This window comes from Protomyctophum parallelum, assembly GCF_964188405.1.
Source record: "Protomyctophum parallelum genome assembly, chromosome: 14".
Classification (NCBI taxonomy): Eukaryota; Metazoa; Chordata; class Actinopteri; order Myctophiformes; family Myctophidae; genus Protomyctophum; species Protomyctophum parallelum.
The window spans coordinates 6,684,342-6,705,299 of NC_139709.1; the positions used below are offsets into that span (position 1 = coordinate 6,684,342).

At 45.2% G+C, this 20,958-nt stretch overlaps 1 protein-coding gene across 1 annotated transcript in view; it reads right to left on the minus strand.

The window, feature by feature from the left end:
- Positions 1-20,524, minus strand: part of LOC310870686 (uncharacterized protein) — a gene marked incomplete at both ends in the record, with an annotated part of 33,804 nt that extends 13,280 nt beyond the window's left edge. The window contains 4 exons of the mRNA XM_083781955.1: positions 1,024-1,290; positions 3,263-3,463; positions 5,825-5,959; positions 20,383-20,524. Coding sequence (XP_083638081.1) covers positions 1,024-1,290; positions 3,263-3,463; positions 5,825-5,959; positions 20,383-20,524 — 745 coding nt within the window. The remainder of the gene's footprint in view (positions 1-1,023; positions 1,291-3,262; positions 3,464-5,824; positions 5,960-20,382) is intronic.
- Between the last annotated feature and the right edge of the window lie 434 nt (positions 20,525-20,958).

A 20,958-nucleotide genomic window follows, 5' to 3' on the forward strand; every position in this document is an offset into this window, starting at 1 on the left:
TAGAATCTGATCTCAGGTCAGAATGGGTTAATCAGACCAGTGTGTGTCCAGTGGAAAACTCGTATGAATCTGATCTCAGGTCAGAATGGGTTAACTTTGAAGAGCCAAATATCCGTAACCGAATGTTACAATGTGACAAACTGCTGCGTGTGTCGTCACGCTCGGATGTTGTTGTGTCGGAAAAGGCCGTAAAAAGCCCACCGCGAGTGTCAGCCCGCCTGCTACAGCCATAGAGTATATATATATATCTATAGAGAAGACACCCGAGTTCTCCTCCCATCCACTTGCATTGAGTTGTAGTTCTCCTCCCATCCACTTGCATTGAGTTGTAGTTCTCCTCCCATCCACTTGCATTGAGTTGCTCAAAAGCGCATGAGGCGGATTCACTCCTCCTTCCTGGTAGGAACAGAGTGCATTCTGGGACGGATTGCAATGGTGAGTGGCCCCAAACACATTAACGCGCTGCCGTTGAACGCGCACGTGCGTCGTCCGTCGTGAACGTGCACAATGATAGTCAACGGACAGCGCGTTCATGTGTTTGGGGCCAGGCTGCAATACCTTCATTCGGCCACTATGTCCATTTCGCCTCAAGATTTCCTCTGGGTGCCTTCTCTATAAATATATATACTCTAAGGCTACAGCCCGTTGAAAACCCTTGTATTCACCAGAAACGGCCCCCTCAATGTCCTTTCTGAGACAGAGCTGTGAACGGTGGGCTTTAGACTGGAAGCGGCTGCGCGCACATGTTCAAAATGGCCGCGGCCACAGTGTCCCACTCTGTGTTGATGCGGTTTGCAACATCAGCATCCGATACGATCGGATCGGATCAAAACATGGATTAAAGAATACAAGCCCTCAAACCCCAGAATCTCGGGCTAGGGTACCAATTTAAACCTTCGTTTTCCTCGTTTCTGGCGGACTCCATGTTAATACCTTTACAACAACCGCTACAATAATGGCAAGTATTTCCTACAGTCCAAAAATCAGAACCGCACACACACACACACACACACAACTGCATACCTTTGTAAAGCGGGTTGCGATGAGAACTCTGCTCCTCACTGAACAGGTTCTTTATTTGACAGGATATCGTTTTAACCCTTCGCCCTTTCTCATCGTTGTAGATGGTCGTCTCCCAGGAGTTGGGTCCGCTCCACTCGCCCGCATCCAACTTCCAGCGATAGCCGACCGGACCCGAGTCTGTGACGTCGTGAGTCAGACAGTGCAGCGTGCAGTGGCTGGAGTTGGAGTCACACGGTTTGACGCCCAGAGTTGGCGTCGGGACTTTCTCTGTGGAGGACACAGAATGAATTACTGCACCACACACACACACACACACACACACACACACACACACACACACACACACACACACACACACACACACACACACACACACACACACACACACACACACACACACACACACACACACACACACACACACACACACACACACACACACACCATCTATCTAAGTAGGTACATGTGTCTCCTGTCACAGGCCTAATGGTGTATATATTATATCACAAGTCGTAGTAGGTATGTGTCATGTGTACATAAACAAAACAAATAATTCAGCTGCTCTGTTCTCCCAGAGCGCTAGCAAACTCGGTGGCTAGGCTAGCTAGTTTCTTGGGACATTTGTGGTCGTAGTGACTACATCTGTCATTAAAAAAATATATTCTTTCAGCGATTTTCTTAGTTTTAAGGGTAACTGTTATATAATTGCAATATTACACGAGAGGGTGTGGTTTAACGTGATTATTGCCACTTCAGTGATGCTCGTGTAATATTGCTTCATTTGTCTTTTTTTTTAGATATATATTTTTTATCCCACGATTTTTGTAACCCATTTTTCACCCCTGTGTCAATCATCTAATGTGATCCTGAGCTCTACACACCCTCCACCAACCTAGTCCCCATATATGGGGGACAAGGGGAGAAAACCTAGTCCCCATATATGGGGGACAAGGGGAGACCAACCTAGTCCCCATATATGGGGGACAAGGGGAGACCAACCTAGTCCCCATATATGGGGGACAAGGGGAGAGCAACGGACTTGAACTCATGCTTCCTTCATGCCTGAGTGTCCAAGTTGCTCCTTTACACCTGACAGGGGGGAGTTTCCCTGGTTGGACGTAGCGCGTGGAAGGAACGCGTTATTCCAACCAGTTCCTTTCCCCTCCATCAGGCGCCCCGGCTGGCCAGGGGGAGGCAGTTTAGTGACCAGGATTACTGCATGTCTTTTGTGAGGGTACCTACCCTAGGGGACACGGGGAGAACATGCAAACTCCACACAGAAAGGCCCTTTCGCCAACCCCGCCTTCAGGTATGGGCACTGATGACGCGGAGGAGGAAACACGCCGCCAGCACCCACAGCGCCCCGAGCGGGAATCGAACCCAGGACCTTCTAGCTGTGAGGCGACAGCACTACCAACTGTGCCACCGTGCCCCCTATATTGCTTAATTATGTAATCTGCCTTGATCTGGAGTGTCAGTTTGGTATTCACTTGATCATTGTTTGCAAACCGTCATGTGGGTTTATTGTCATTGTTTATGTAAAGTGTAAAAAGTGTCCTGTACTGGGCGGGGCTTCTTCGGTCACTTAAGTGATCACTTAACCCATTCTGACCTGAGATCAGATTCATACGAGGTTTCCACTGGACACACACTGGTCTGATGAACCCATTCTGACCTGAGATCAGATTCTAAAAATGTCAGTCGTTCTTCGATTTTTCAAAAAATGGCAGACCTACAAGCTCGTAGCGCGCCACTCGGTGGCGCGATATGAGCAAAAATCTAAAACTGAAAAAGATTGAAAAAGATCAAAAACTGTCAGGATTTAAGAAGACATTTTGTAGAATCGTCCTCAGGTCTAAATGGGTTAAATAAATGTATCGATAATATTAAATAAAAGAACATCATTAAAGGACAGCCAATAAATGAGGAGTCAGACTTACTCATCTCTTTAACCCATTCTGGGTCGGGGAACCCATTTTGGTGTTAGCATTACGTTATGCTTTAGCTATTGAAAAATAGCAGATCTACAAGCTCGTAGCGCGCCACCGAGTGGCACGCTACGAGCTTGTAGGTCTGCTATTTTTTTTTAAATCGAAGAACGACTGTGACATTTTTTTAGAATCTGATCTCAGGTCAGAATGGGTCAATCAGACCAGTGTGTGTCCAGTATAGTGGAAACCTCGTATGAATCTGATCTCAGGTCAGAATGGGGGAAACTCTTGCAGTGAGTCATACTCACTCATCTCTTTAAGCAGGTATGTCTTGTTGTGCAGTCTGCCGTTGAACTCCACAGAATACAGCCCGATGTCTTCTACGGTCATGTTGTCGATGGCCAGCCGTCCGCTGTGTGTGTCCAGTGTGGTGCGGTCTCTGAACGTCCCGTAGTATTCCAGGTCCTCCGTTCCGGTTACAACAAACCATTCTGCTGCCATGTTGCCGGCTGTAAGAGACCACAGAGCAGTGTTGTTTACCAAACCATTCTGCTGCCATGTTGCCGGCTGTAAGAGACCACAGAGCAGTGTTGTTTACCAAACCATTCTGCTGCCATGTTGCCGGCTGTAAGAGACCACAGAGCAGTGTTGTTTACCAAACCATTCTGCTGCCATGTTGCCGGCTGTAAAAGACCACAGAGCAGTGTTGTTTACCAAACCATTCTGCTGCCATGTTGGCTGTAAAAGACCACAGAGCAGTGTTGTTTACCAAACCATTCTGCTGCCATGTTGCCGGCTGTAAAGACCACAGAGCAGTGTTGTTTACCAAACCATTCTGCTGCCATGTTGGCTGTAAAAGACCACAGAGCAGTGTTGTTTACCAAACCATTCTGCTGCCATGTTGGCTGTAAGAGACCACAGAGCAGTGTTGTTTACCATCCCATTCTGCTGCCATGTTGGCTGTAAGAGACCACAGAGCAGTGTTGTTTACCAAACCATTCTGCTGCCATGTTGCCGGCTGTAAGAGACCACAGAGCAGTGTTGTTTACCAAACCATTCTGCTGCCATGTTGGCTGTAAGAGACCACAGAGCAGTGTTGTTTACCAAACCATTCTGCTGCCATGTTGGCTGTAAAAGACCACAGAGCAGTGTTGTTTACCAAACCATTCTGCTGCCATGTTGGCTGTAAGAGACCACAGAGCAGTGTTGTTTACCAAACCATTCTGCTGCCATGTTGGCTGTAAGAGACCACAGAGCAGTGTTGTTTACCATCCCATTCTGCTGCCATGTTGGCTGTAAAGACCACAGAGCAGTGTTGTTTACCAAACCATTCTGCTGCCATGTTGCCGGCTGTAAAAGACCACAGAGCAGGTGTTGTTTTCATCCATTGATAAAAAATAAATGTCCGTCGACTACCTTTTTCCCCTGGCGAAAACGGAATTAAAAACTAAATGAAAACTAAGCTATGACGACTAAAACTAAGACTAAATATACTGACAATTCCGTCAACAAATAAAAAACTAGACTAAAATGTTAGGAAGGGACTAGTGGACAAGAGATCCACTATAAGTCATTTTACACTTGGTTGCATGAAAATAGCCGAAAATAGCAGATCGCAAGCTCACGTTGTGAGCTTGTAGATCAGCTATTTTCAGCAAGTGCAAAATCAGTCATTACGACGGCATCAAGGCCCGCCAAAATAGTCGACTAAATCACCTGTAGACTTAGTCGACTAAAATCTTATGACATTTAGTCGACTAAAACTAGACTAACATAAAACAGTATAAATCTAGTATAAGTCATTTTACAATTAGTTGCATGCTGAAAAAGCGTTGTGAGCTTCTAGATCAGCTATTTTCAGCAAGTGAAAAAAACTGTCATCAAGGCCCACAAAATACATTTTGTTCGACTAAATCAACTGTAATTTTTAGTCGACAAAAGTCGTGTGATATTTAGTCGACTAAAACTAGACTAAAGACTAAAACATTCCAGGTGACTAAAACTAAATGAAAAACTATTCAAGAGACTAAAATCAACATTTGCTGCCAAAAAAAACACTGCCACTGACCAGAAGAAGGTTACTGATACTGAGCAGTGTTGTTTTTGACAGCAGATCTGGATTTTAGTTTTAGTCATAATAGTCTCTTGAATAGTTTATTTAGTTTCAGTCACATTTTAGTCACCTGGAATGTTTTAGTGTTAAGTCTATAGTTTTAGTCGACTAAATATACAGTTGATTTAGTCGACTAAGATGTGTCTTGATGCCGTCGTAATGGCTGATTTTATACACTCGCTGAAAATAGCCGATCTGCGACGCGTTGTGAGCTTGTAGATCTGCTATTTTGTAGTTTTCACGCTGCTTCACCAACTAAAAAGCCTCGGTTTGAAACTCTATACCAGGGGTACTCAACTGGCGGACCGTGGTCCGCGACCGGACCGCGGACCACCTCTTTGTGGACCACCCAAAACATTTTTTTTTTTTTAAGTTAATAATTTAAATAACATCAGATGGTATACATTTCTCATGTGAAATTGCTGCAAAGGCCCCCAAAATGTCCCCCAAGGGCCCCCAAAATTCTGGCGCGCGCTACGCGCACAGTGTGGCCTGCCGGGGCGTATAACTCCCGGCCTGATTTGGAGTTCCACTCCGGGCCTGCACTCTGCACCCCATTATTGGTTGGGTGGAAGGGGATCTGATTTGTATAAGCTTGGCTTGACCATACTAAACGGGCATAGACTAGAGCCCCGCTCTCCGATGGACGCCGCGCATGGGACCGGACCTCGGTCTTATTCAAAAACATATTTGTGGACCTTCATCATTTCTAGTTGAGGACCCCTGCTCTATACGGTGTCATCAGCAGTCCACATACCGTGCCAGGGTGCGGACGCACCGGGTGCGTGCCGCCACATGATCTGGTGGATGGCTTCAGGAACGGAGCGGTAGTCTGGGAACAGTTCCACGCGGATGCCTCTGTCTCGTGGTGGAAGGTACGTCACCTCATGGGCTGTGGAGAGAAACGCATGGCAGTCAAGTTGAACAGGTAAAAGTGTAGTGGAATGTAAAGGCCTTATTCATACTAAAACTACAACATGACGTCACTGAGCCGCGGTGGTAAGAGACTCACCGCTCACCCCAAACACATCTCTGTTTTTACTAAAACTACAACATGACGTCAATGAGCCGCGGTGGTAAGAGACTCACCGCTCACCCCAAACACATCTCTCTGTTTTTACTAAAACTACAACATGACGTCACTGAGCCGCGGTGGTAAGAGACTCACCGCTCACCCCAAACACACCTCTCTGTTTTTACTAAAACTACAACATGACGTCACTGAGCCGCAGTGGTAAGAGACTCACCGCTCACCCAAACACACCTCTCTGTTTTTACTAAAACTACAACATGACGTCACTGAGCCGCGGTGGTAAGAGACTCACCGCTCACCCAAACACACTGTTTTTTACTAAAACTACAACATGACGTCAATGAGCCGCGGTGGTAAGAGACTCACCGCTCACCCCAAACACATCTCTCTGTTTTTACTAAAACTACAACATGACGTCACTGAGCCGCGGTGGTAAGAGACTCACCGCTCACCCCAAACACACCTCTCTGTTTTTACTAAAACTACAACATGACGTCACTGAGCCGCAGTGGTAAGAGACTCACCGCTCACCCAAACACACCTCTCTGTTTTTACTAAAACTACAACATGACGTCACTGAGCCGCGGTGGTAAGAGACTCACCGCTCACCCAAACACACTGTTTTTTACTAAAACTACAACATGACGTCACTGAGCCGCGGTGGTAAGAGACTCACCGCTCACCACAAACACACTGTTTTTTACTAAAACTACAACATGACGTCACTGAGCCGCGGTGGTAAGAGACTCACCGCTCACCCAAAACACACCTCTCTGAGTACCCAAAGACGCTTTACATGGGGGGGGGGGGGGGGGGCTTTACAGAGGTAACAACAAATTAAAAACAACTTTAATTGAAAAAAGGAAAGAAAAAAACACTAAAAGCTAAAGAACATTAAAAGACAGTGAAAAGGGTTAGCTAGGGAAGGCAATTTTGAAGAGGTGGGTTTTGAGGGTTGTTATTTGAAGGTTTGAAGGGTATAGGGGCAATGCCATCCTCCAGTCACCATGCAGCTGCCAGTGTAACACACACTCTGCCCTCTCTACTCACCATGTGCTTCCACCTCCATTTACTGTCCATGCCCCAGCCTACAGTATACTGCGCCCATGCCTGGCCCTGATTGAAGTGAAGTGAACTCAAACGCCCCCTGCATACATCTCCTCTGACCTTGCTGACCCTGACCCTGTCACACCAGACGTGTGAAATGTTGTTGATGGGGCGGCCAGACTCCTCTCTTCCCCCCCAATCTATTGTTCAAGTGAACTCCTTGGCAAAGGAAAATGGCGTTGTTTGCTGTGTGCACGACCAGGTGATTTCCTATGCGTCTTTGAACTTGTTTCAATGGAAGTCACCTCCATGATGTGGGTTATATATTTAAGACTGATGCATTTGATTTAAACTTATATTCTGATTTATATTATGAACTTATACTACATATGTGGCTGATTATTATTTGAATATGCAATAGGAAATGTATAAATATGAACTAAAGGCCATACTTTATAATTTAATGTTTATATAGAAAGATATTGTAATTCGTTTATTTTCTTTGTTTATTTATAATCATCATGTGAATGTCAACCTTTACTATCCTAATTAAACTGGATAATATAAAATCCTGTTTCCTGGTGGTTTGTGGCTCCAGTTGAACTTTATAACCTAACACATACCATTGTAATATCTACATTGGTATGTTAACTTTATAACCTAACACATACCATTGTAATATCTACATTGGTATGTTTACTTTATAACCTAACACATACCATTGTAATATCTACATTGGTATGTTTACTTTATAACCTAACACATACCATTGTAATATCTACATTGGTATGTCTCCACAGTGATGCTGGAGAATGTAGCCCAGCAGCCTGCTACTACAGAGCGTCGCAGTCCCTCCCTCGGATCGTGACAAATCATGACAATGAACACAATATTTTGGGCCGATCAAATCATTAAAAAGAAGAAAATAAAGGCAGGAGACAACACTATTTGTTTTGTTTTTCTTCTTATAAATTATTTGATCGGCCCAAAACATTGTGTTCATTGTCATGATTTGTCACGATCCGAGTTGGCTTTGTCCGCGGCGTAACCGTCTTTAAATAAATACTTAAAAGAAAATCCTATGGGAGAAATGCATTGAGATTCATTTCCTGGGCCACTCGTTGTTCTGAAAGGGGGAGGGACTGCAACGCTCTGCCTACTATAGCCTACTGGGGGCAGGAAAATGTCAACCAGAATAACCCGTTCTGAGTGAAAGTCCTCCCTATGCACTGGCCCAATACACTGACATCCTGCATTCACTAATGAGTAGAATAATTGTATACTTTTGGACAGCCTAGTTATACTATCAAGTAGGCCTACATTTTGAACACCGATGGGTTTGTACTTTCAACTCTCAGTAAATCCCGGACATTTGCACACACACACACACACACACACACACACACACACACACACACAGCTCCTCTAGATGAACTGGAAAAGCAGCTTGATGAACAATGTAAGTCAATCGATGAGAGAGCCAGAGCTGCTCAGCACACGCAAGAGGATGCACATTAAGGAGAGAGAGAGAGAGAGGATGCACATGAGGAGAGAGAGAGGATGCACATGAGGAGAGAGAGAGGATGCACATGAGGAGAGAGAGAGAGAGAGGATGCACATTAAGGAGAGAGAGAGAGAGAGAGGATGCACATTAAGGAGAGAGAGAGAGAGAGGATGCACATGAGGAGAGAGAGAGGATGCACATTAAGGAGAGAGAGAGAGAGAGAGAGAGGATGCACATGAGGAGAGAGAGAGGATGCACATGAGGAGAGAGAGAGAGAGAGGATGCACATGAGGAGAGAGAGAGGATGCACATTGAGAGAGAGAGAGAGAGGATGCACATGAGGAGAGAGAGAGGATGCACATGAGGAGAGAGAGAGGATGCACATGAGGAGAGAGAGAGAGAGGATGCACATTAAGGAGAGAGAGAGAGAGAGGATGCACATGAGGAGAGAGAGAGGATGCACATTAAGGAGAGAGAGAGAGAGAGGATGCACATGAGGAGAGAGAGAGGATGCACATGAGGAGAGAGAGAGAGAGAGGATGCACATGAGGAGAGAGAGAGAGAGGATGCACATGAGGAGAGAGAGAGAGAGAGGATGCACATGAGGAGAGAGAGAGGATGCACATGAGGAGAGAGAGAGGATGCACATGAGGAGAGAGAGAGAGAGAGGATGCACATGAGGAGAGAGAGAGAGAGGATGCACATGAGGCGAGAGAGAGAGAGAGGATGCACATGAGGAGAGCGAGAGAGAGAGGATGGTCAGACAGGTCGACATGGACCGACGCATCCGCATGAAAGAGCACCAGCTTCAGTCAGCCCAACTTGTTTCCATCTTTATTCATCAGAATATGATTTCTGACGAGCACCCTGAGGGAGCTGCTGCGCTCATTCCCTCTCCCGATGGAAAAGACACCTCTTCGTTCTATGGCCTGCCTCCCATATTCACTCCTGCCTCCTCAAGAACGATGAATGCTGACTCACAGCCCCTAACATCATCAACTGCTCAGCCATCTCCAACATCCCCCATGCTTCAATCAATACAGAAAGATGTATAGCTCCTGCCCAAGCCATTATGCAGCCCTTAGGCCCTGTTCAGGCTCCCAGTGTGGCCTATGTAGCTCCTGCCCAAGCCATTATGCAGCCCTTAGGCCCTGTTCAGGCTCCCAGTGTGGCCTATGTAGCTCCTGCCCAAGCCACTATGCAGCCCTTATAGGCCCTACTCAGGCCCCCAGTGTGCCCCATGTAGCTCATGCCCAAGCTGCATCGCTGTCCATCCCTCACATAGAAAAGAATTTAGTCCCTTGTTTGAACCCAGATTCGGCACAAACAAGGGACTAAATTCTTTTCGCTCCTATGCCACCAAAATGTGGAACGCCCTACCAACAGTCATTAAGACATGTGAATCCCTTGACTCCTTCAAAACCGCTCTCAAAGGGCACCTACGGATGGCTGCAATTCGAAACTGGCCTCTGTAAAATCTGAATCCCCCCCCCCCACCCCATTTTCCCTCACTGTATATTGTATCTTTTCCCTTTTTTGCTTCCCATATGATGAATTCCTGTTCTGTACTTTAGCTACATAGAAATGTCTATTTGTATGTCTCTAAATGTTTGTATGTCTTTAAATGTTTTGATGAATTGAACAATGTGGACCCTGTTGTAAACAAGTGTAATGCTTAATTGGGTCGTCCACTCACAGTTGACAGTCTTTGTATTGAGTTTGTGCTTAAAATGTACTGTAAATTCTACAAACTGTTAATAAATATTTCAATCAATCAATCAATCAAAGTCTGCCCAGACAATAATAATAATAATATCTCAAACTTATATAGCGCTTTTCTGAGTACCCAAAGATGCTTTACATGGGGGGGGGGGGGGCTTTACAGAGGTAACAACAAATTAAAAACAACTTTAGAAAAAAGGAAGAAAAAACACTAAAAGCTAAAGAACATTAAAATACAGTGAAAAAGGGTTAGCTAGGGAAGGCCAATTTTGAAGAGGTGGGTTTTGAGGGTTGTTATTTGAAGGTTTGAAGGGTATAGGGGCAATGCCATCCTCCAGTCACCATGCAGCTGCCAGTGTAACACACACTCTGCCCTCTCTACTCACCATGTGCTTCCACCTCCATTTACTGTCCATGCCCCAGCCTATACTTGTCACGATCTGACGTTTTCTGCTGTGTTCTAGTGTTCCTTGTTCTTAGTTTGTGTGTTTTAGAGTTACTCTTATTTTGTAGTCTTGTTCCTGTGTTTCCTGTTTGCCTTGTTTGATGTCACCTGCCTTGTCTCACCTCCCTGTATTAGTGTAACCCTAGTCACCTGTGTTCTGTTTGCCTGTTAGCCTATCCTATTGTTGATTGTCAGTTGTGTTCACCTGTGTCCTGTTTTTCCCTGCCCTTATATACTGCCCTGTTCTGTCAGTGCCTTGTCGGATTATTATTTGTATGTCTCGGTGTGTTCTGTTCCTGAACCTTTTGTCAATAAATGTCTTGCATTTGAGATCTTCTGCCTCAGCCTTGCTGTCTGCTCTTGGGTCCTACCCTCTTGCCCCGCACACGTGACAGAATAATCCGACCAGTTGGACCCAGCGGACATAGGTTTGTTTTTTGTTTTTTGGCTTTTTTGGATTTTGGATTTTGCCATGCTGCTAAGGCTGTCCACAATGGCCGACAGCCACCAGCCCAGACTACCTTTTGCACCTAAGGACTTTGGTGTAACAAGGGACGTCTTTTATGAGGATACTCAGTTCCTTGTTCAACTGGAAAAGTATTGGAGGCAGAATCCTGTATTTGCCCAGTTCATGGGTTTTTTCAGATGGGAGAGTCAGGGAGCCATTTTTCCCCAAGTGCCTCCTCTGCCGGCAGCCCTACCTCCTCTGCCTGCAGTCCTGCCGGCAGCCCTACCTCCTCTGCCTGCAGTCCCGTCTGCAGCCCCGCTTCCTCTGCCTGCAGTCCCGCCTGCAGCCCTACTTCCTCTGACTGCAGTCCCGACTGCAGCCCTACTTCCTCTGCCTGCAGTCCCGCCTGCAGCCCTACTTCCTCTGCCTGCAGTCCCGTCTGCAGCCCCGCTTCCTCTGCCTGCAGTCCCGTCTGCAGCCCCGCTTCCTCTGCCTGCAGTCCCGTCTGCAGCCCTACTTCCTCTGCCTGCAGTCCCGTCTGCAGCCCTACTTCCTCTGCCTGCAGTCCCGTCTGCAGCCCCGCTTCCTCTGCCTGCAGTCCCGCCTGCAGCCCTACTTCCTCTGCCTGCAGTCCCGTCTGCAGCCCCGCTTCCTCTGCCTGCAGTCCCGCCTGCAGCCCTACTTCCTCTGCCTGCAGTCCCGCCTGCAGCCCCGCTTCCTCTGCCTCCAGTACCGTCTGCAGCCCTGCCTACTGTGCGTGCAGCTCTGCCTGCAGCCCTGCCTACTGTGCGTGCAGCTCTGCCTGCAGCCCTGCCTACTGTGCGTGCAGCTCTGCCTGCAGCCCTGCCTACTGTGCGTGCAGCTCTGCCTGCAGCCCTGCCTACTGTGCGTGCAGCTCTGCCTGCAGCCCTGCCTACTGTGCTTGCAGTGCTTGTGCCTGCAGCCCCACCTGAAGCCCCGGCTCCTGCAGCCCCGCCTCCAGAGCCTGCAGCTTCCCTGTCATCGCCTCCAGTGTCCTCTGCCTCCTCTGGTCCTCCTGGCCGACCACCAGATGACACATCCGCCTCATCTCGTCCACCTGGCCGTCCTCCAGACACCCCCGCCTCATCTCGTCCGCCTGGCCGTCCTCCAGACACCCCCGCCTCATCTCGTCCGCCTGGCCGTCCGCCAGACACCCCCGCCTCATCTCGTCCGCCTGGCCGTCCGCCAGACCACGCCTCTTCCTTCGTCTCGTCTCGGCCTCCCGGCCGTCCGCCAGACGGCGCCTTCTTCTCCGTCTCATCTCTGCCTCCCGGCCGTCCGCCAGACATAACCTGCTCACTCCTGGTCCATCGTCCAGGCCACCCACCTGAAGGCACCTACACTGCCCCTGTCCAGTCTTCAGCCTGTGCTTGTGGTGTCCTTGCCCCCAGACCCCTTTTCCTGGTCCAGTGACAGTTTCCCTCCTCCGGACCCCCTCCACCCACCCTGCTCATTTATTGTGGACAATCGTTTAGGGATGTCTGGAAGCCATCCCTTGAGGGGGAGGCACTGTCACGATCTGACGTTTTCTGCTGTGTTCTAGTGTTCCTTGTTCTTAGTTTGTGTGTTTTAGAGTTACTCTTATTTTGTAGTCTTGTTCCTGTGTTTCCTGTTTGCCTTGTTTGATGTCACCTGCCTTGTCTCACCTCCCTGTATTAGTGTAACCCTAGTCACCTGTGTTCTGTTTGCCTGTTAGCCTATCCTATTGTTGATTGTCAGTTGTGTTCACCTGTGTCCTGTTTTTCCCTGCCCTTATATACTGCCCTGTTCTGTCAGTGCCTTGTCGGATTATTATTTGTATGTCTCGGTGTGTTCTGTTCCTGAACCTTTTGTCAATAAATGTCTTGCATTTGAGATCTTCTGCCTCAGCCTTGCTGTCTGCTCTTGGGTCCTACCCTCTTGCCCCGCACACGTGACAATACTGCGCCCATGCCTGGCCCTGTACAGCCCAGTTCCATCAGTAGTAGCCAATCACCAATGCTACTGTACAAGCCACATCATACCAGCAGCCACAATCTGCTTATTCACAGGTTCAAACCCCCCAACTCCATGGATCTGTTTAAACCATTCAGGCCTGAAAAAAATGTCTTCTAAAACAGTTTTCTGAAATACCTATGTTTCTAGGCCTATATCACTCAATATTTCATGTCAAGGACCCCAAAAATGATCTGTAATTGGCCTCCGAGACCCCCATCTGAAAGTATGTTGTTCCAGGGACCCTCCCCAGAAGCAAAGATTTGAGTTAAAAACGTTTGTTCTGAAAAAATATATTCAAAATTTTAGGCACATTTTCACGATTTTTCGTAAATAGCAGACCTACAAGCTCGTAGCGCGCCACTCGGTGAAATTCTTGGCCGAAACCGAATACCGAATATAGGAAACAGTTGGCCGAAAACCGAATACCGAATATCCGAATATGATTAATATTATACATCTTTTTTCCTACCATTGCTGTCATGGCCGTACCTTAAAGCTACCTGATTTATGGCAAAATAAATGGTTATGGCAAAACTTAACTTAAATAATAATCACTGTTATGGATCCATAAAACATTTATTCAGCCCTTTTGAATGCATTAATAATTGCATACACTATTCGGTGATATATTTTCTGCCTATTCGGGCCGAAACCGAATGGGCCGAAAATGCTTTTTTAGCCATTTTCTGCCAAACATTTTCTGCGGCTGAATATTCGGGGCATCGCTAGTTAAAATAGTATGTTTATACTTTATACAGAGTAAGTACAGAATAAATAATCTCTCAATCACCTGGTAATGACTGTGACACAGTCCTGTAGCTGAAAGGTCAGAAGGTCAGTCCTTGCAACCACAATGTTTCCAGCCAGACAGGTCTAGTCCAGAATGCCACTTAAGCACTATAAATACTTTGTTGTACAACAAATAGCAAAGATTGTTGACCTACAAGCTTGTAGATGTTTGGAAAATGTGAAAGATTTAGAAAGCTTTTGCCTATAATGCCATGTTGAAAGTGGTTATCACTTAACATACCTACACCCGCACAGTATCATTGGTATGAAGTGTAACTGAATATCGCTGTTTTAGTATCCTCACTTAACCCATTAAGACCTGAGTTAGATTCTACAAATGTTATGTTATGGTTATGGCAAAACTTAACTTAAATAATAATCACTGTTATGGATCCATAAAACATGTATTCAGCTCTTTTGAATGCATTAATTGCATACACTATTCGGTGATATATTTTCTGCCTATTAGGGCCGAAACCGAATAGGCCGAAAATGCATTTTTAGCCATTTTCTGCCGAATATTTTCTGCGGCCGAATATTCAGTGCATCACTAGCATGCATGATGCAAAACCATATTCCTCTGCCCTCCGAGCACTTAAAGAGAGATACGGCCAGCCAAGGCTGCTTGTTCAGAGTTAAATTGGAGCAATGTTGAATTCCCCCATCATTCACATTGGCCATGTAGAGGCCCTGGGTGATTTGTCGCATTCTATACATGCCCTGGTAGGCGTGTTGCTGTCCCTAGAAGGCCCCACTGGCTCAGAGTTAAAATGTGGCTCTCATGTCGACAGACTGTTAAAGGAGAATTCCATGCTAGAATGCTTTCTTACCTTTCTTTGTAGTCGTTACGTCCCCACCAAAGAGGTCCAGGTGTTCTTTTGTGCAAAAACTCCTTATTGGTTATTTTCCCTACCATAAGCCCTCAATGAATTGCATTGCATTGAATGGGAATTGAATGGGGCTATAGGGTGTTATGCTAGTTCACTTATTTCCATCTAAATAAGTAGTAAAGTGTGCCGCTTGGGATATTATTTACATTATGAAGAGAGGATATATACAAAAAATATATAATTTTGAGCGATGGAAATAAGCGAACACCCCATAGCCCCATTCAATTCCCATTCAATTCAATGCAATTCATTTAGGGCTTATGGTAGGGGAAATAGCCAATAAGGAGCTATTTTTTGCACAAAATAACACCTGGACCTCTTTGGTAGGGACGTAACAACTACAAAGAAAGGTAAGAAAGCATTTTAGTATGTAATTCTCCTTTAAGTAAGCTCTCTGTGCAGTACAGAGATGCATTCATGGAGCACTGTATTAACCCAGGCATTCTGACTGCACAGGCAAACCAAACAGACTCCCTCCTTGACCTTTCAACTTGGCTGCAGTCAAAGTCAAGAGCCAAACGAATACCGGAGAGAGCCGTTGATCTCCACGAACAGGAAAGACCACAGGCTGCAAAGGAACGCCAGCCCGCCTCCAGACAGGTCTATCCTCTCCTCCGTCTACGTGTCAACATCCTCTGGGATGGATAGCACACCAAGAGCCGTCAACCCCCAGGAGAAGGTAATGCCTAAACCCTAAACCCTAAACCCTACTGCCCCCACTGTAACGTCAGAGATCACTGAACCCTAAACCCTAAACCCTACTGCCCCCACTGTAACGTCAGAGATCACTGAACCCTAAACCCTAAACCCTATTGCCCCCACTGTAACGTCAGAGATCACTAAACCCTACTGCCCCCACTGTAATGTCAGAGATCACTGCCTTGGTTCATGCATAGACTTCAAAACACTTTCCAAAAAAATTGACATTCTGAAATGGATCAATGAAAAGGAGAGGTGCAACACATGGTGGGAGAATGCATAACATTGACAAATGCACCTTAAAGAGGCCATGCAATATCTGTATGGAGATTCACCTGGCCAGTCTCCATGATAAAAATAATAATAATAAAAAAGCAGATGGAGAAAATTAATGGGGATTCATTTCTCGTCGTTCTGAAAGGGGGCGGGACTGTGGCGCTCTATACAGTACAAGTATTCTGCCTGACCGTTAACGACATGATAACGATACCATACCCTCAAACCCTTGATATAAAGACCGTGTGCTTTGACTGTAGTCACAGCGTAGTTCAACAAAAGCATTCCTTTTGAGATCTATGTACTTTTGTGTAATAATGATGACATACATGCATTCAAAACTATTAAGTATTATGTCAATTTGAAGTATTGCTTTTTACATTATAGCTACTACATGGAAAAAAAGGAAAAGTACCTTTAGACACATGCCAAAATAATAAAAATGGCCCTCCATGTTGTTCTATCTAGGGAACCAACCAACAGCAGAAACAGCCATGCACAGCGTCCTGATTGAAGTGAAGTGAACTCAAACCCCCCTGCATACATCTCCTCTGACCTTGCTGACCCTGAGCCTGTCACACCAGACGTGTGAAATGTTGTTGATGGGGCGGCCTGACTCCTCTCTTCCCCCCCAATCTATTGTTCAAGTGAACTCCTTGGCAAAGGAAAATGGCGTCACAGTCAGATCCTATAGCTAGCTGATCAATGAACGTATTTGCTGCACAAATCCGGTGGCGGCTGTCACAACAAACTGTAAGAGCAATTTCCCCTCCGCTCCGCAAGGAGACTCCACAGTGGTTCAGGAAGGACTTGTGGCAGTGCTCACTCACTGCCTCCCCCACTTCCTCCCCCTCACTTCCTCTCAATGGTAACAAGATGACTCGCCCCGTTTCTGTTTTCCTCCCAGAATGTTCCCCAGTGAGGGGTGGGAGAGGCTGGACAGCAGACGGCTGGACTTTGAATTACTCTAACTATAAACTTTCATGACAGCAGAACAGCCTAAGTACAAATATAATTTATGAAAAGCTACTACATTGAAGTCTGTCCACAGAAGTTGTTGTAGGATATGTGGGGATTATCTGACGAGGTACCATTTGAGTGGGCAAAACCTTACATATACTAAATAATACTACATTGTTTATAGGGTCAATATAAGTAAAATAATATAGCCTTTCTACAGGAGTATCTTTTTATATTTTTCCAAAAAGAATACAAACAGCCAATAGCATATTACAAAGTTATCCCCCTCACTGGTGACAATTCCGGGAGGAAAAACGGGCAAGCACCGGGGCGAGTAGTCCAGTATTCCTCTCAATAGAGCAGGCCTGGATGCTCACTTGTCCCTTCATCCCCAACCACACAGCCATAGCCCTGTGTGCTGTGTGCATGACGGTGGCTCAGGGGTAGAGTGCCTGGATGGTAACCGTAAGGTTGCCAGTTCAAACCCGGGCTCCCCCAGAGTTACTGTCGAAGTGTCCTTGAGCAAGACACTGAACCCCTAATTGCTCCTGATGTGCTAGTTGGTGCCTTGCATGGTTTCCGCTGCCATCGGTGTATGAATGGGTGAATGTAATGCACAATCTCTGTAAAGCGCCTTGGATAAAGGCGCTATATAAATGCACCATTTACCATTTTACCAGGTGATTTCCTATGCGTCTTTGAACTTGTTTCAATGGAAGTCACCTCCATGATGTGGGTTATATATTTAAGACTGATGCATTTGATTTAAACTTCTGATTTATATTATGAACATATACTAGATATGTGGCTGATTATTATTATTTGAATATGCAATAGGAAATGTATAAATATGAACTAAAGGCCATACTTTATAATTTAATGTTTATATAGAAAGATATTGTAATTTGTTTATTTCCTTTGTTTATTTATAGAACCATCAAGGCAATCATCATGTGAATGTCAACCTTTACCATCCTAATTAAACTGGATGATATAAAATCCTGTTTCCTGGTGGTTTGTGGCTCCAGTTGAACTTTATAACCTAACACATACCATTGTAATATCTACATTGGTATGTTAACTTTATAACCTAACACATACCATTGTAATATCTACATTGGTATGTTTACTTTATAACCTAACACATACCATTGTAATATATACATTGGTATGTTAACTTTATAACCTAACACATACCATTGTAATATCTACATCTACACAGTGAGGCTAGAGAATGTAGCCTAGCAGCCTGCTACTATAGATCGTCGCAGTCCCTCCCCCTTTCAGAAGAAGAGAGTGGCCCAGGAAATTAATCCCAGTGCATTTGTCCTCATAGGCATTTCGTGCTTTATTTATTTAAAGACCTTTTTAAGTGTCGTATACGAAGCCAACTCTTGTCGTGACAAATCATGACAACACACACAATATTTTGGACCAAACAAAGAATTACAAAGAAGAAAAACAACAACAAAAAAGGTTTTAACCTGCCGTTTTTTTCTACTTTCTAATTCTTTGTTTGGTCCAAGATATTGTGTGTGTTGTCATGATTTGTCACGACAAGAGTTGGCTTCGTACGACGCTTTAAAAGGTCTTTAAATAAATAAAGCACAAAATGAGAGTGTGTCTGTGTTGCAGAGTTGATGTTAAAACTTAAAGTCAAGTAAAACAACTTTTTTTCCCAGCACACACACACACACACACACACACACACACACACACACACACACACACACACACACACACACACACACACACACACACACACACACACACACACACACACACACACACACACACACACACACACACACACACCTATCATCTATCTAAGTAGGTACATGTGTCTCCTGTCACAGGCCTAATGGTGTCTCATAGGAGGGCTGTGGGCCGTTCATAATCAATGGGGAATACAAGCTAATAGAAACTGCAGGCTTTCTAGTTTCTACTAGTCCTGAAAAGTTGCAATGCGAAAATGGAAGCCATCGTTCTCACGATAATGAAAATCTAAACATTTTTTATAAAACAATTCTTGTTTAAAAAAAAAAAAGATCTGCCTAATATGATGTCACTGGAGGACGGTTTCTTTTTTTTTTTTAAGATATTTTTTTGCGGCTTACGCCTTTTATTAGTTTTTGAAGGGACAGACAGTAGGCTGACAGGAAACGGGAGAGAGATGGGGGAAGACATGCAGTAAAGGCCGTGTCGGGCTCGGGAGTCGAACCCGCGGCACACTGCGACTGGATTACCAGTCGGGTGCCCAGACGGTTACGCCACCGCCTGGGCCTGGAGGACGGTTTCTAAACTGCCCACAGCCGTCCTATGAGACACAGACAGTGTAGAAAAGAATCATGCCATTTTATCATGATTATTAGTGAGGACCTATTATATGAAGATAGGTTGAAAAGTGGTCCTTTAAGCCTCTTCAATAAAGTAAATATCCAGACAGTCACACTAATGATACACAGCTGTATTCATCAATATAAACCACATTGAATCCATTTGGAAGGACCTTTTTGAAAACCACACCCCTACCATTTTGGTCGGGAACACATTTTGGTGTTAGCGTCATGTCGTGCTTTAGCCATTTGAAAAATAGCAGATCTACAAGCTCATAGCGCGCCACCGAGTGGCGCGCTACGAGCTTGTAGGTCTGCCATTTTTGAAAAATCGAAGAGCGACTGACATGGAAGACATTTTTAGAATCTGATCTCAGGTCAGAATGGAAAACTGTCAGGGATGTAGAAGTCATTTTTAGAATCTGATCTCAGGTCAGAATGGGTTAAAAAAAAGTTAAGGGTTTTAGTTTCCAGACGGGTTTCAGTAACAGTGTAAAACAAGTGAATGTGAATGTAATAGGGCTGTCAAAGTTAACGCACTATTAACTAGTTAACTCACAATCCTTTTAACGGCACTAATTTTTTTAATGCGCGATTAACGCACTGTGAAGTTTGACAGAATGGTTGAGAGACGCATGCATGTGAATGCAGGCAGTCAGTGAGCCCCGCCTCTCTCCCCCTCTCTCTCTCTCTCTCTCCCAGTGAGTCTACACAATTAGAAAACTTTGAAAACATGTTATTTTGATCAACATGGCCTGTTATCTCTCGTAATGGTACCATTGGCCAACATCAATACAGTTCTTTAGTTTGGGTCTGGAAGGCTAAATCTCATCAAATGGTCGTCCGTGGCTCAAATGCAGAATAAATAATGGGCCTTGATATGAAAAATCTTGAAAACCACTCATTTAAGGTATATTTAGAATGTATACAAAATATGCAATTAATTTGCGATTAATCACAGTTAACTATGGACAATCATGCGATTAATCAGATTAAATATTTTAATCGATTGACAGCCCTAGAATGTAAGTGTACATAATGGCCTGTACCTGTCCCAGGTGAATGTAAGTGTACATAATAGCCCGTACCTGTCCCAGGTGTGAATGTAAGTGTACATAATGGCCTGTACCTGTCCCAGGTGAATGTAAGTGTACATAATAGCCCGTACCTGTCCCAGGTGTGTTACAGCCGCTCCACAGAACCAGCACCAACAGCACGTAGAAATTAATCCGCATGATGACCTTCGGCCTCAACGCCATTAAAACTCTTCTGATTACCGCGAAGAACAGAGACGACAGGAGGGACTCCATGTTGTGCTCGTCTGGTAGACAGAAGCTCCTCTGCTGTGATTCTGTCAACCTTCACCTTATAGGGCCCGTGCATAGGGAGGAGTTTCACTCAGAACGGGTTATTCTGGTTGCCGCCTGCCAAAAAGGACTGTATTAGCATGGACTATATAGTTCTGTGTAGTTGTCATTCATTGGCCCCCGGGGCGTCGGTCAGAACCAGTGTTGTTTCCGTCGACTGAAACTAAGACGAAAAATGTTCGTCGACTACCTTTTTTCACTGACTAAAACTAAATAAAACAATCTATGATGACTAAAACTAAGACTAAATATACTGACAATTTCGTAAAAACTAGACTAAAATGTTAGTAAGGGACTAGTGGACAAGAGATCCAGTGTTATGCTGGGTTGCATGCTGAAAATAGCAGATATGCAATCTCACAACGCGTCGCAGTGAG